This window comes from Anticarsia gemmatalis, chromosome 18 (genome assembly GCF_050436995.1).
Source record: "Anticarsia gemmatalis isolate Benzon Research Colony breed Stoneville strain chromosome 18, ilAntGemm2 primary, whole genome shotgun sequence".
NCBI lineage: Eukaryota > Metazoa > Arthropoda > Insecta > Lepidoptera > Erebidae > Anticarsia > Anticarsia gemmatalis.
In genome coordinates, this window is record NC_134762.1 from 5,710,022 (window position 1) to 5,722,959 (window position 12,938).

Genomic DNA, 12,938 nt, shown 5'->3' on the forward strand with positions numbered 1-12,938 from the left:
TTTGAAGCCAAACGATGGACTTTTCAAGCATTTGTTTGCACTAATCGGCGCGAAGACCTTATCGAACTGAAGTAAAAAAAAAATTGGTTCATTTAGAAAAAATCTTCTAATCGGAAATGTTGTTCCCTAATATTTTACATCTAAGAGTGGAAATAATGTTTAGGATTGTGTCATTATTTTCTTGTATCAGGAAACTAAAATGCTTTATTAAATTTTGCACAGCATGAATTTTTCCAGAGACAACTGGTGACGTTGGACGGCCTTCAGGAATTTAATTGGTGATGGAAAAATAATAATGATAGAACTCTATTTATTGGCGTTTTAAATTTTCAAAGGATCAGACTTTATCACCAAAATAATAAATAAGTCGATATAGACACGACTGTTTCTATAAGTCACGCCGAAAGTCGTAAAAAATATTTGCACGAAAATGTTAACATCCTAATGCCATTTTCCCGCACACTTACAATTTTCGATCGACGATATTGAAAATATTTTCAGCGCAGATTTTAAAACTTTCTTAGGAATGTAGTAGTCAAAAAGGTCAAACTTTACGATGAAAACGCCAAATGGGGTCTAAAACAATCAGATTCGTCAAGGCTCAAAATATAAGTAGTGACCTAAGTAGCGACACATACAGACGGAGGACAGACAGACAGACAGACAGACAGACAGACAGAAAAGAAAATTATAAATTGCAGATTCGGTATCAGTATCCGTTACTAAACATCCCCCATTGGTTTTTTTTTAAATATATTCAATGTACAGAATTGACCTCTCTACAGATTTATTATAAGTATTGATATACAAACATAGTGGTCCCTGCTAACCAGAATAATATAAAAGTTGTCCCGGACTAAGAAAAGGTTGGGAACCCCTGTACTAGAACAAACAAGAGCAATATACCTACTGATACAGTGCCGTACCTCAAGAGTCGTCTGTAATTGTTTACATTCCATAGTTGAACTTAAAATTTTAGATAAGAAAGAAAAAAAAACCACTGCTTTCAAGCTTTGGGTTTCTGATCACCATTAGGTAAACATTTTGGTACACATCAATATTAATAGTGTGGAGGAACGAGGTGATCATGTTCCTCCTAAACAAAGGGAGGATCCTCCGACTAGGTGAGGTGATCATGCCTGGTGGGCCTAGGCTGCCCAACTGTTCTAGTTAGGAACTTGTAAATATAGCGAATTGCAGTGCAAACTTTGATAGCGCTATTCAGGATTTGTGACGTCAGTCACACTGCGCGTTGATGGTTGTGGTTGTTAATCGAAAGACTTTTTGTTAGATCCAGAAGAATAATGTATCTGGTCTAGTAACCGTCGGTCGACAATGTTCCACACATAATTTGCTTAAGTTATGGCGTTACACAGTACTCAGCTCACTAAATATACTTAGACTATATAGAGCTACCCAATATTTCACGATTTTCAAATATTACCTCGATAGATAACATAATAAACCAATCATGTTCCACTGCCGAGCAAGGGTCTCCTCTCGGAATGAAGAAGCGTATTAGTCTTAGTAATGACAATTATTCGTAATACCTACACACATAACTAAAAAGTCATATTTTATGTGTTGCCTCGGATTCGAATTCTTGGCCACTTGCTATCACTGCCAATATATGCTTGTTTTATTTTTAAGTAGTTTTTGATTACCTATTACTATAAAGCAAAAAAATACGTGTCCTATACTTTTTATTCCATCTGTATAATGTACCAAATGTTTTTTGATGGTAGAATCTAACCAACTGGTGTACTACTGGACCAAAGGCAGTAAATTATTTATATCATTAATTTTATTAGCAGACAATATTTTATTATTAGTACTTATTATACTCAGACTAACAGCCTTTGAAATTGGAAAGTTAACAAAATTTTGAAAGAAAAGCTTGTCCGTACGTTGGTAAGAAGATACAGGACACATTTCTTGCCTCAATAATAGCTAGCTTTCGGTTTACCAGTGAATTTCATTCAATCAAATGATACGAGAAAGTATTTTTTTTCCGTCAAGTTCTTCGTTTTGCCTTCGCTCTCGCTTTTTCAAGTAACGCTCTAATTCAGCATTAATCTATGTTTCTTTTAATCTAATCTTTCAATATTTTTGAGTCTGGATTGCGTTCTATCAAACGATTTTTTCTCATACGCTGTGTTTTTAATGCCTTTAATTATTTTTATTTTAGTAACAATTAAGTACATACATATATTTATCTGTCATTACTTTAATTTCATGTATGTGTAATGTTTTATTGATTTTATTTGGCATACACAAATTATTATTAATTACTCATTACTGACAGGTCATATAGAATAATTATGGGCAATTAAAAGTAACGGTATAGGAAAATGGGAGTTAACGATGATAATATTATTAATAAAGATAAATATAACATACCTAATTATTAAGTTAAACTAATAATATATTACTGAATTTCCTCAGCAATGAAAGGATGGTGGTAAATATAAACGTATATATACACGTAAATTGTTCAATTAGCCATTACTCTTTAGGTTTACGTGAGGCTAGGGTTGTATCGTGACTGGTTGCGCGCAAATTATAAACATGTTGCTGCGGTTATACCCCGCAGTGATACTGCTGATATGCGCGAGCATTTTCGAGGCATCATGTGAAGATAAAGGAAGTTTGACTTTCGTTATCGACACCACTCTTTCCATGACCGACGATATTAATCAAGTGAAGAGAAGTACAGAGGAAATCACGAAAATTGTGTTTGAAGAAAAATCTAGCCATATTAAAAACATGGTTCTAGTTGCATTCAACGATCCACGTATGTATTTTGCTTATAGTTTCAAGTTTTCTATTAAGAATTGCTATAAACAGTTTCCCAACATTTGTCAATATGTTGGTCTCGACTATTTATTTGCATGAAGTATAATTACGATTGAAAATATTTTAAAATACGGTTTAGTAGTTTCAAAGATCAGCGCTACTAATCCTACGCTTCGCCTTTGGTAGTATAAATCGCACGCTCTGGTTGTGTACTGATAATATCTATATTAGGTAGACTAATAAGTCTATCTATATGGGGATTCATTGTACCTCCAGCATGCAATATTGGCTTGTTGCGGGTTTGCTAACGTGTAACTATTTACTATGGCTTAGTAAAACTAATACATGGCAAAGGTTAATAGTTTCCATTTTAATAAGGTACTGTTAATTTATAATACTTATACAATTTCATTTTATAGATGCTGAATTAGTGACGGTGACTGAAAATCGCAATGAATTGAAGAACAAGATAAATGCAGTTCAAGTTCATAACAGATATAATAACCGTGACTGTCCAGAAATGGCACTGACTGGGTTATCATTGGCGTTGCAGAGAAGTTTACCAGGCTCTTATATCTATGTGTTCACTGATGCATCTGCCAAGGATGCACATCTTAGTGGCGAGATCAAAAATATGTGTCAAAAGAAACAGACTCAAGTAAGTTAACACTCATATAATATTATGTACATATATTCGCACCAATTTAATCAGAACGGTTTCCGTATAAATATGCATAATAACAAATGCATTATATGCATTTATCGCGAGGAAGACAGCCGCAGCGTGAGGTATTTATTTTATACTATCTATCTTTTTTACAGATTGTATTTGTGCTGTCAGGATATTGCTATGGTCTTAATGAGCCAGCATTCCGAGTGTACTATGATATAGCAACAGCTTGCTCGGGCCTAGCTTTCCATGTAAACAAAAACAATGTCCACAATGTAAGTACTTTTTATGATTCAATTAAACACCTACATAGTGTAGTGGTGTACCCAACTAGATCGGTTTTAGGGATGATAAAACTACAGGTATGAGAATAACTGTCAAAATTTCACCTGATAATCTAACCGATACTTATTCAGAAGCGATGAAAGCGGTGCTCAAACTACTATTTTAAATATAGCAGGTGAAAATACTGCGCTAACATAAGTGTACTCGAAGGCAACACACGAACGCGCTATATAAAGCGTCTTAACTAATCTTGTAAGTGTTGGCATAATGAGTAAATTGCAAACACTTTGGTAATGTTACAGATTCTTTCCACGATCAAGGAGACAATAAGCGGCAACAAAAACTCATTGATTGGGTCGAGAACAGTACCAGCGCGTACCATCACAAAAATACCGGTTAGTATTGTGTTATAGCGTGCCTAAATCAATATATATTATGTACTTATATATAAAACTCTTCCGTTACTGAACTACGTTACTTACTAATGGACATCGCACAGTCGGAACTACAGAGCGTAGAAAGTTGGGTATGAAGATTCCTTAGGAAGTGTACAGAAGCACTAAGAGAGGACTTCAATTCCCCTCTGAATTTTCATTTTCCATTATCAGCTGCTGAACTTCATAGGATCAATGAGTCAAAATGATTCCCAGATTAAAGTTAACAGAGTGTCATGTTTACTGCTATTATTACAACTGGCAACATTCGAAACCAACTTGGAAGTAGCAGCAGGAGCGAAGGACAGAGACGCTAATCTAAAATGCCTAACCGTATATGATGAAATTTTGCACGAAGATAATATGTAGTATAGTTTAGACTTGAGATCAAACATAGACAATTTTGTATTTTTTTTTAATAGCAGTTATACATTAATTAGTCGGGGTATATAATCTTATATAGAGTGGTTCAGTAATCAATGGGTTAATGTTTCAGTTCATAATTGACGACCAGACTGAATACGCAATAGTCACAGTGTCTGGCGAAGGCGTAAGACTTGAAATAAGCGGACCAAAAGCTGGTCAGCAAAAGCTTATGTGGATTGATAGCGCTAAGGTAAAGAATATTTTATTATTTTTCCTTTGAATAGTTTTTAGGTTACCAGTTTTACCAAAACCGATGTAATTATTAGTAAAACTTCTTATGGCCAAAATCGTCAAATCATCTTGAGATGACGTTTAAAGAATAGAACGGCACAACCCGAATTTAATGAAAAAACGAGCAAACGAACAAACGAACCTACGCCGGTTTTAAAAATATTAATTAACTGATGATGCATCCCAGGATGGTACAAAAAGTTGTATCTGAATTTTGCGATCACATAGAATTCAGGATTGTTGTGCTCTTATTGTGCACACAAGCATTATAAATTAATCTGCGTAGTTTCTTCGTTGCTAGAAAACAGCCCGCCGCGGCTGAATATTGGTGAAAAGATTTATGTACTAATAATTTTTCGTTTTCATCACAGTCTATAAAACTAATTAAACCTACTCCTGGCACTTACACGGCGACGGTGTACGGCGAGACGGAGACATCTGTTTACATCGTCGGCAAAACTGATTTTACCTTCAACCATGGCTTTTCCGAATTAGAACCCAAGACACTTAAAGATACCAGACCGCAACCAATTGCCAGTGAGTATATTATAAACCAACCTATTTGAAATACCTAGCAGTTGAAAAGCAGAGCTGCGAAATAAATTCATAGTAAAATAACATTTTTTAAGTAATTCCGGCAATAGTGTTTATGTGTTTAGTATGGAAAACACATAAATAATATAATGGATGATACATCTTCACATAGTGAAGGTGGGAAAGGAGTAACGCTACGAGGCGCAAAATTAACCGGCGAGTATTTGTACAATTCGTGAAATGAGCCTTTCACACAAATTTTTGCGCCTGGCGTAACGTTTCATGTTCGCTACTTATGACCAATTGGTATCGTTACACCGCTCAGTATCGCACTTAAAAATCCGTAAGGGTAAGCATTTCCAGATTAGTACAGTATTAGTTCCTTATATTACTATTACAATACGTTTTTAGATGCCAAAACACACCTCTCGGTAGCAGTAGATGATCCCAAACAAACAGTGAAAATTGAGTCAGCTCTGATTATGGACATGAATGAAAAGGTGCTTCAAACGTTACCTTTGAAAAAACTGAACAACAATTTTTATACTACACCGCTGTTCCAAGCGCCATCTCAAAGGTTCAAAGTCGCTGTAAGTGTTTATTACTATTGTATTATATATTACTCTCAAGTGTCTGTGTAAATCAATAATACTAAAGTCTTGTTGCCGTTTCAGGTAATAGGAACTGCAGTAAGCAACGGAGACAAGATTAAGCGTATAGCTAAAATTCCAATTACACCGCAGGAGCCACCGAAAAGTAAGACAACAACATTCAATTTTCATGCAGTTACGCACAAATATTGAATTTGTTTAATAAGCTAAAAGCTCACACGCTGTAGATTTCGTCACACAGACCGCGTCGGCGCGAATTCGCGTCGACGGCGCATACTGACTAGACCGATATCATTTGATAGAATAGTAAATTATTTGTTGCTTTCGTGTTCGCGTTTCTAGATCCCGTCATGACGTATACGTTTTTTCTCTTATTGAGCGAATTAGATCTTTGAGGACAGTGCTTTTACAAAACGAACACATATCTGAACATATATCCAAAAATATAACTAATCTTGTCATATTTCAGTCGTGCCAAAACCTAAAACTCCAGTCCTAACTGTGGATAAGCCTACTGTAGTAGAGGCTGGTAAAACAATCAAGTTGACGTGTAAAGTGTCCGCTTACCCCGCGCCTACAATCAAATGGATCAATAAACGTGGAGAGACTCTCAAATCTCAGGTAGGATAACTCAACTAAGTTTACTTATACTATTACAAAAAGTAAAAAACCCCGAAGATACTGTCCCTGTGCTGCGCAAGCGTCTCTTCTCAATTATCACGACCACCGCCACTGATACGACTACAGCGCTGGCCTTGTGCGGGTCGGAAACAAGTGTCTACGTAAAATGTCAAATGAAAACTCTCAACTATGCGGCAACCTAGCATAGTAGCTTCACGCTTTAAGACGTTTATTTCTTTCTAATTACTTCTGACGCACTATTTATTATTTTAAACGCATTATGAGATGGATGAATACACTGAGATCCCACGACCATTTCCTTTAGCTAAAGTTTAACCTAATGTTTCTCTTTTCCATAAAATTAATTACAGAGTTCAGCTGTGGAATTGCCGTATGACTATATCAGCTATTTAACAATAACAGGCATCGTAAAAAGTGACACATACAAGTGTGTAGCTACAAACAACGTCGGAAGCAGTTCTCAAGATGTTCAAGTTACCGTTAAAGACCTCTTCGCAATTAAAACTCCTATTAAAGGTAAAATAATTTAGTTTAACTATAAACATAGACGATTAAACGTTTGTATTCATATTTTACATAACATATAACTTTTTTTATCAACACCAGGCGTAACGGAGTTGCCGTACGGGAAAAAAGGTACTTTAAAATGTGACATCACAGCAAAATTGCCGATGCGTATTACTTGGTTCATTGTGAATCCGAGCACTGGTACTCGTCAACAGCTCTCTTCGTCGGATAAGTATTCGATATCATCTGATGGCACTCAACTCACTTTCAACAAAGTGGAACTGAATGCTGCCGGCGTATACAGCTGCAGGGCGTCATTGATCAATGATAACAACGTATGGGTAGAATACAAAACACAAGTGAAAGTCACCGGGCCGGGTGAGTCATTAAATTCATTAATTAAACTCATTTGTTAGAAGTTATTTAGTACAGCACACACTGAATAATTGTTTAATTATAGTTCCAGTAAAGCCTACCGTAGTAGGAGTGAATAATATGAAGATCACCAAAGGGTTCCCTATCGTCATTGTGTGCAGGTAAATATAGACAGACGATAAAAAAGTGAATATCTACTTCTTTCCCAGTGTGTGTATAATTATTGAATTGTTGTTTTAGTATAACTGGTGTACCAAAGCCAACAGTAACGTGGCAATTCATGGGAAAGACCAGCTCGAAGTACGTGACGATACCGAAACAATCTGAAAATACGCTGCGTATAACACGGGTCGAAGATAAACATGCGGGACGTTACAAGTGTATTGCGCAAAATACTGTTGGTACCAGTGAACACGTCACTACACTCAATGTTGAATGTAAGTACAGAGTACAATATTTTTAATTAATTAAGTGAAGTAGCTGAAGTCTCTAAAATGAACGTTTCTCGAAACTTATTCTCAACTCTTCTTAACTATTTAAGAAGAATTATTTAGAATAGGTTTCGGGAAACGTTCATTTTGTGATCATTTTAAACAAGTAACACCGCTGTACCAGTAAGTAGTACGGTAAAGCTTCACGTTTGACTGGTTAAAATGTTAACTACTCAGGTGGTCAAATACTTATATAAAAATTTGTCCCCAGCTGCACCTGTAATAACTACCAAACCTAAAACGATATATGGATTGGTCGGAGATGTAGCATTAAGGATTCCTTGTGATGCACAAGGAGTACCAAGACCGTTCATAACATGGAAGCGTAATGGTGTCGTCATCACATCAAGTAAGTCATGTCATTTCAATAACATAGTCAGATCGATTAAAGAGGCAGAGTTTAAATACTTCGTTGTTTATTTCAGACGACCACTACGTGATAAGTAACGGAGCACTGATTATAAATTCTCCCAAGAAGACCGATACTACGTCGTACACTTGCGTAGCCAAGAATAGTTTGGGAACGGCTGAATCTACGTTTAAAGTAATAATTGACGGTAAGGTTAACATAATAGCGGCTAATATAATATTAATCTTCAGAAGTTATACAAAATAACATAATGTCGTAGGGAAATGTTACTAGGATTAGATAAAACGCAGAGGATGTTGAAATATAAACTATATACTTAATATTTTTTGTGTGCTTACGGTAAATATGTAATAAATAGTAATGAGCATGTAAAATATTGTTACGTTAGTACAGTCAACTCCAAAAGTAGCTGAACAACTTCATATTTCCAAAACCTCTGTGTTACGTAACTTTAATAAATAAGTGATCTAAATCAGGTAGGCAAATCGCAGCTATTTAAATTCGATTTTATCCATCCAAACCCATCCAGAAACGAAAAGTTCAAATTTATGTGTGGCGAATGGTCCGATACGTAGAGGTGCTACTATAACATCATCTGTAAATTGATCAGACCATCTGTTTTTATTATCTTCCTGCGACATAGATTGAAATTAAGATTAATTAAATTCGTAACAAAATAATAAATAACTAATATACGTAATATCTTTGCAGATCGCCTAAACGACTATGGTAAGACTCGTAATGTTAATGTAGCGAAGGGACAAACGGTAAAAATAAATTGTGGCGCGGATGGTCAATTAGTCAGGTGGTATAAGGTGAGTCGTAGCTTCTCTTATATTATTTGCGATAGATTACTTAAATAAATCTGTTTTGTATGACAGTTTTAACAACATTTTAATTTACAGGACAAGAAGGATTTAGGAGTTACTACAAAGTATATTGAGCTGAAGAATATGGACGCGTCCAAAGAAGGCCATTACTCATGTCGCGTGAGTGATAAGAATGGGTCCCACACAGAGACTATCGTAATACAAATCGGTTTTCCTCCAGAGTTCGTGGACAAACAAGTTGATCCTCTTGTTGATTGGACTGGAAGTCCAAATGAGGTGTTAAATTGCGATGTTAAAGGAAAAACAGGCGTTAACGTGAGTAGTTTTCTTTTAATGAGTACTCTTTTCCTTCTAAAATAATAGCAAAAGCAGGTATCATAATAATAAATGTTAATTTGCATTCAGGTTGTGTGGACTTACAATGGCAAGGTTTTGAAAAATGAAAAGTCAACGCGCTTGGTAATAACTGACAAATGGGGTCGTTATACTTGCACAATCAGCAACGGACTTGGCAAAATACAAAGGGACTTTGATGTCGTTTCCTCCAGTAAGTTGAAAAATCGCAGCACTTTTATCGATACTCGTATAAGACGTACCTAATATATTGTGAACCAGCTTCTGTCAGTATCTACGTCTGCATGGAAAGTTTCATTAGGTCAAAAAATATTATATACTTATATACAATGTATGTGATATAAACTACCTGTATTAACACATAGATTCATTATTAACTACCAATTGCTAATGAAACAAAATCTTACATTTATAGTTGTATAAACGTGAAAAGTTTACGTCCAAAGTCAAATTAGATATTCATTCATCGCACAAATACTTGTCTGATAATAATCTAACACACGCGGCGCGGCAGTGTTACTGTGGCGAGTTAATCACTACTACGGATATGTAGTCTTCTTGAATGTATTCCAAATTTTACACTGCTAGTAATTAAGTATTTCTTGTTTTTATACATTCAAATTTCTTATCATTTGGGTATGTGAAATCTTAATGATTTGTGTTTCAGGCTGCTTAATACCAAGACAAACTAAAAACAAGGGTAGTATGCCCCTTATATTGACATCTAAACTCACTTGGCCAGCGCTTGATGCCACCAAAAATTATTTGAGAGTTGGAACCGGACAGACATTAACGTTCATTTGTCCCGACAACAACAGACAGAAGAATAAATTCCGCAATATTCCAAACATGAATGTTATAAAAGCCACTTGCGACAAACAAGACACATTTATAGCTAATGGCAAACCAGTTAAAGTGTCAGATTTAGAATGTTTCAATGAATTAAAACCTGTCGTTGTATCAAAAGGACAATGTTTAGGTAAAGACTCTAGACTGTTACAAGTTGGATTTAACGTGCCGAGTTTCTTGAAGGCCTATGAAGTATGCTTCGATACATCCAAGAATATTCCTTTGTACACACGTGTGGCGATGTCTAAGAGCAACCTCGGTCCTGGTATAACCGGCAACTGGTACAAGTACCCCGGCCTCGGTGACGACAAAGCGCGCAAACCGTATTCATGCCCCACACCGACATCCTCGTGCTGCTACTCCAAGACGCAGCTGGTGAAGGCTCGTGACGTCAGCGACGGACCGGCGCAGGTCGCCACCTTCATTGACCATATCAACGCTGTTCCATATTGGCATCCTTGCAACTCCAAGACGGTAAACTGTGTTGACTTTCTACGCTTTTTATAATACATTGTTTTTTTACTATGAATTTTATATGAGTGGGCTTTCTATTACAGTCTCCATGGGAAGAAATTGAGGATGTGGTGAGATCGCGGCTTCAGGTATACCCACAGTTCGTGGCTTGGTCTGGTACTCACACGCTACAAAACAACAATGGAGCAGTAGTCCCTCGTTATCTATGGAAGGTAGTAACTTTTTGTTATAATTGATAAAATATTTCGTCTGTTAATTAGCTAAAATGACTAAATATAAACGACTGAATAATACAGCACAAACAAAATACGGACATAGAGTGTTGTCCCATTTTCACGTGTCCGTTGTTTCGCTGGTGTCAATGTGAAAAATTACCTTGTAATTATTAGTTGTTGTAAGACTAAGCGGAACATCAGGTTATTGGTAAACTCTCCTTAAAAATCTTTGACTGACTATGTTGTTACCATTTCTCAGGTTGTAAGGTTCAATGATGCGTCGTCGATAGCTATAGTGTACGTGAACGGCGTATCGCCTACAAACGCAGATATATTGTGCAAAAACATATGCCCCGAGCGCACCGTGCCGTGGATTAACACACACAACAAACCCATTTACTGTTGCAACCTCGATGACTTCCGAAAAGCTTTCGGTTATGGTGGGACACCTGTAGGAGGTTCGTACATTTTCTATATAATTAAAAACAACGTTTGTGATTAACTTCAAACTTTCGCAACTTGTATACAAAATTACATAGGTACTTGTGATCGTAAAGTGGTGGGTTCTCATTCCACCGATCTGTCCCAGAAATATATACCCGAAGAGTTTGTTTGTCTTAACGCGCTAATCGCCGGATCTACTGGGTCGAATTAAAAAATATTTGTGTTGAATAATCCTGTTATTGAGGATAATAGGTATAAATCATCACGCTTTGAGTAATAGGAGTGTAGCTGAAAACAGAAGTCCATGCGGACGATGTCGCGGGCGGCCACTAGTTGTGCTAAAATATCCCGCAAGTTTTACCTACACTGGTGACGATGTCTTTAAGCTAAAACCTACCTACTACCTACACTATAAATGTCTATTTTTGTTTCAGATCCGTTGCAATCCACAGAGAAAGATTGCTAATCGCTATGAAGAAAATTTCATTTCGACCCAAAATATTGGCTTACATAAGTTTATTCTATTTTCAATTAATCTTAAGTAAATTATAGCCGTGGTGGTATGAAGCGCTAACACTAAACTAGAAAAAAAGCCACCATCAGTGTACCACTTCAAGGATCTACTCCAGATATACTGAGACATTGCAAACTAATTATTATGATTGTTGCTGATGATTCAGTAATATTCTTCATTTTGTTAGTCTTGCTTTGAGTGATGTCTTACAGTTAAAATACCTTTACTTCTGATTAATGAATTCCTGCTTGCCTGTTTCACTTTTTAACTATATTTTTTGTATTACTCTAAATACAAACGCTTTCTGACCAGAAATTATGCTTACTTATCTTTAAATATAATAATATATATTCAGAAACTGCGTTTTATTTTCATTTGTCACCTCTTACGATTCAGCAACTACCTTGAAAATGTTTGGTGTAAAACCCGTCTGTAATTTCCATTTTTCGTACCCATCACCACAATAAGCATACAATGATACAATCGAATAGTAATAAACAATGTCCATTTGGCTTAAGACCTGTGTCATTGAAGAAGTTACAACTAAGCTAAGTCTCTATATAGTGGCCGAGTGTGTGCTTTCTACACACCACTTTTACACACCTTATATAGTTCCGGATTCTTACAGCCCGATGGGTGAAGCCGTTCATGCTAGGTAGCTGTTAGCTATGACATTAGAATGATATCTATTGTCTATTGAATTTTGAAAGAGGCACAGCTCTACTTAAATTACAAATTTATGAAATGAATGTATTATTCGGCACCTATTATAAATAAGGGCCGGTTTTATCGCTTGAGGTAATGTGTCGCTAAACACACAGAGTACACAGAGTGACAGCAAACGTATGAAAACAACTGTCAAAATTCCAATTGGTGATTAAAGTGA

The 12,938-nt window shown here is 36.1% G+C and overlaps 1 protein-coding gene across 1 annotated transcript; it reads left to right on the forward strand.

Moving 5' to 3' along the window:
• The first annotated feature begins 2,510 nt into the window (after nucleotides 1-2,510).
• LOC142980396 (hemicentin-2-like) lies at nucleotides 2,511-12,410 on the forward strand. The gene is made up of 22 exons (XM_076125737.1): nucleotides 2,511-2,794; nucleotides 3,216-3,454; nucleotides 3,619-3,741; nucleotides 4,054-4,146; nucleotides 4,682-4,801; nucleotides 5,214-5,379; nucleotides 5,788-5,966; nucleotides 6,051-6,132; nucleotides 6,457-6,608; nucleotides 6,980-7,145; nucleotides 7,236-7,514; nucleotides 7,597-7,672; nucleotides 7,752-7,948; nucleotides 8,214-8,351; nucleotides 8,428-8,559; nucleotides 9,084-9,187; nucleotides 9,278-9,517; nucleotides 9,608-9,749; nucleotides 10,224-10,879; nucleotides 10,963-11,091; nucleotides 11,354-11,552; nucleotides 11,973-12,410. The coding sequence occupies exons 1-22, from the start codon at nucleotides 2,569-2,571 to the stop codon at nucleotides 12,002-12,004; spliced, it is 3,870 nt and encodes a 1,289-aa protein (XP_075981852.1). The 5' UTR covers nucleotides 2,511-2,568; the 3' UTR covers nucleotides 12,005-12,410.
• The last annotated feature ends 528 nt before the right edge of the window (nucleotides 12,411-12,938 follow it).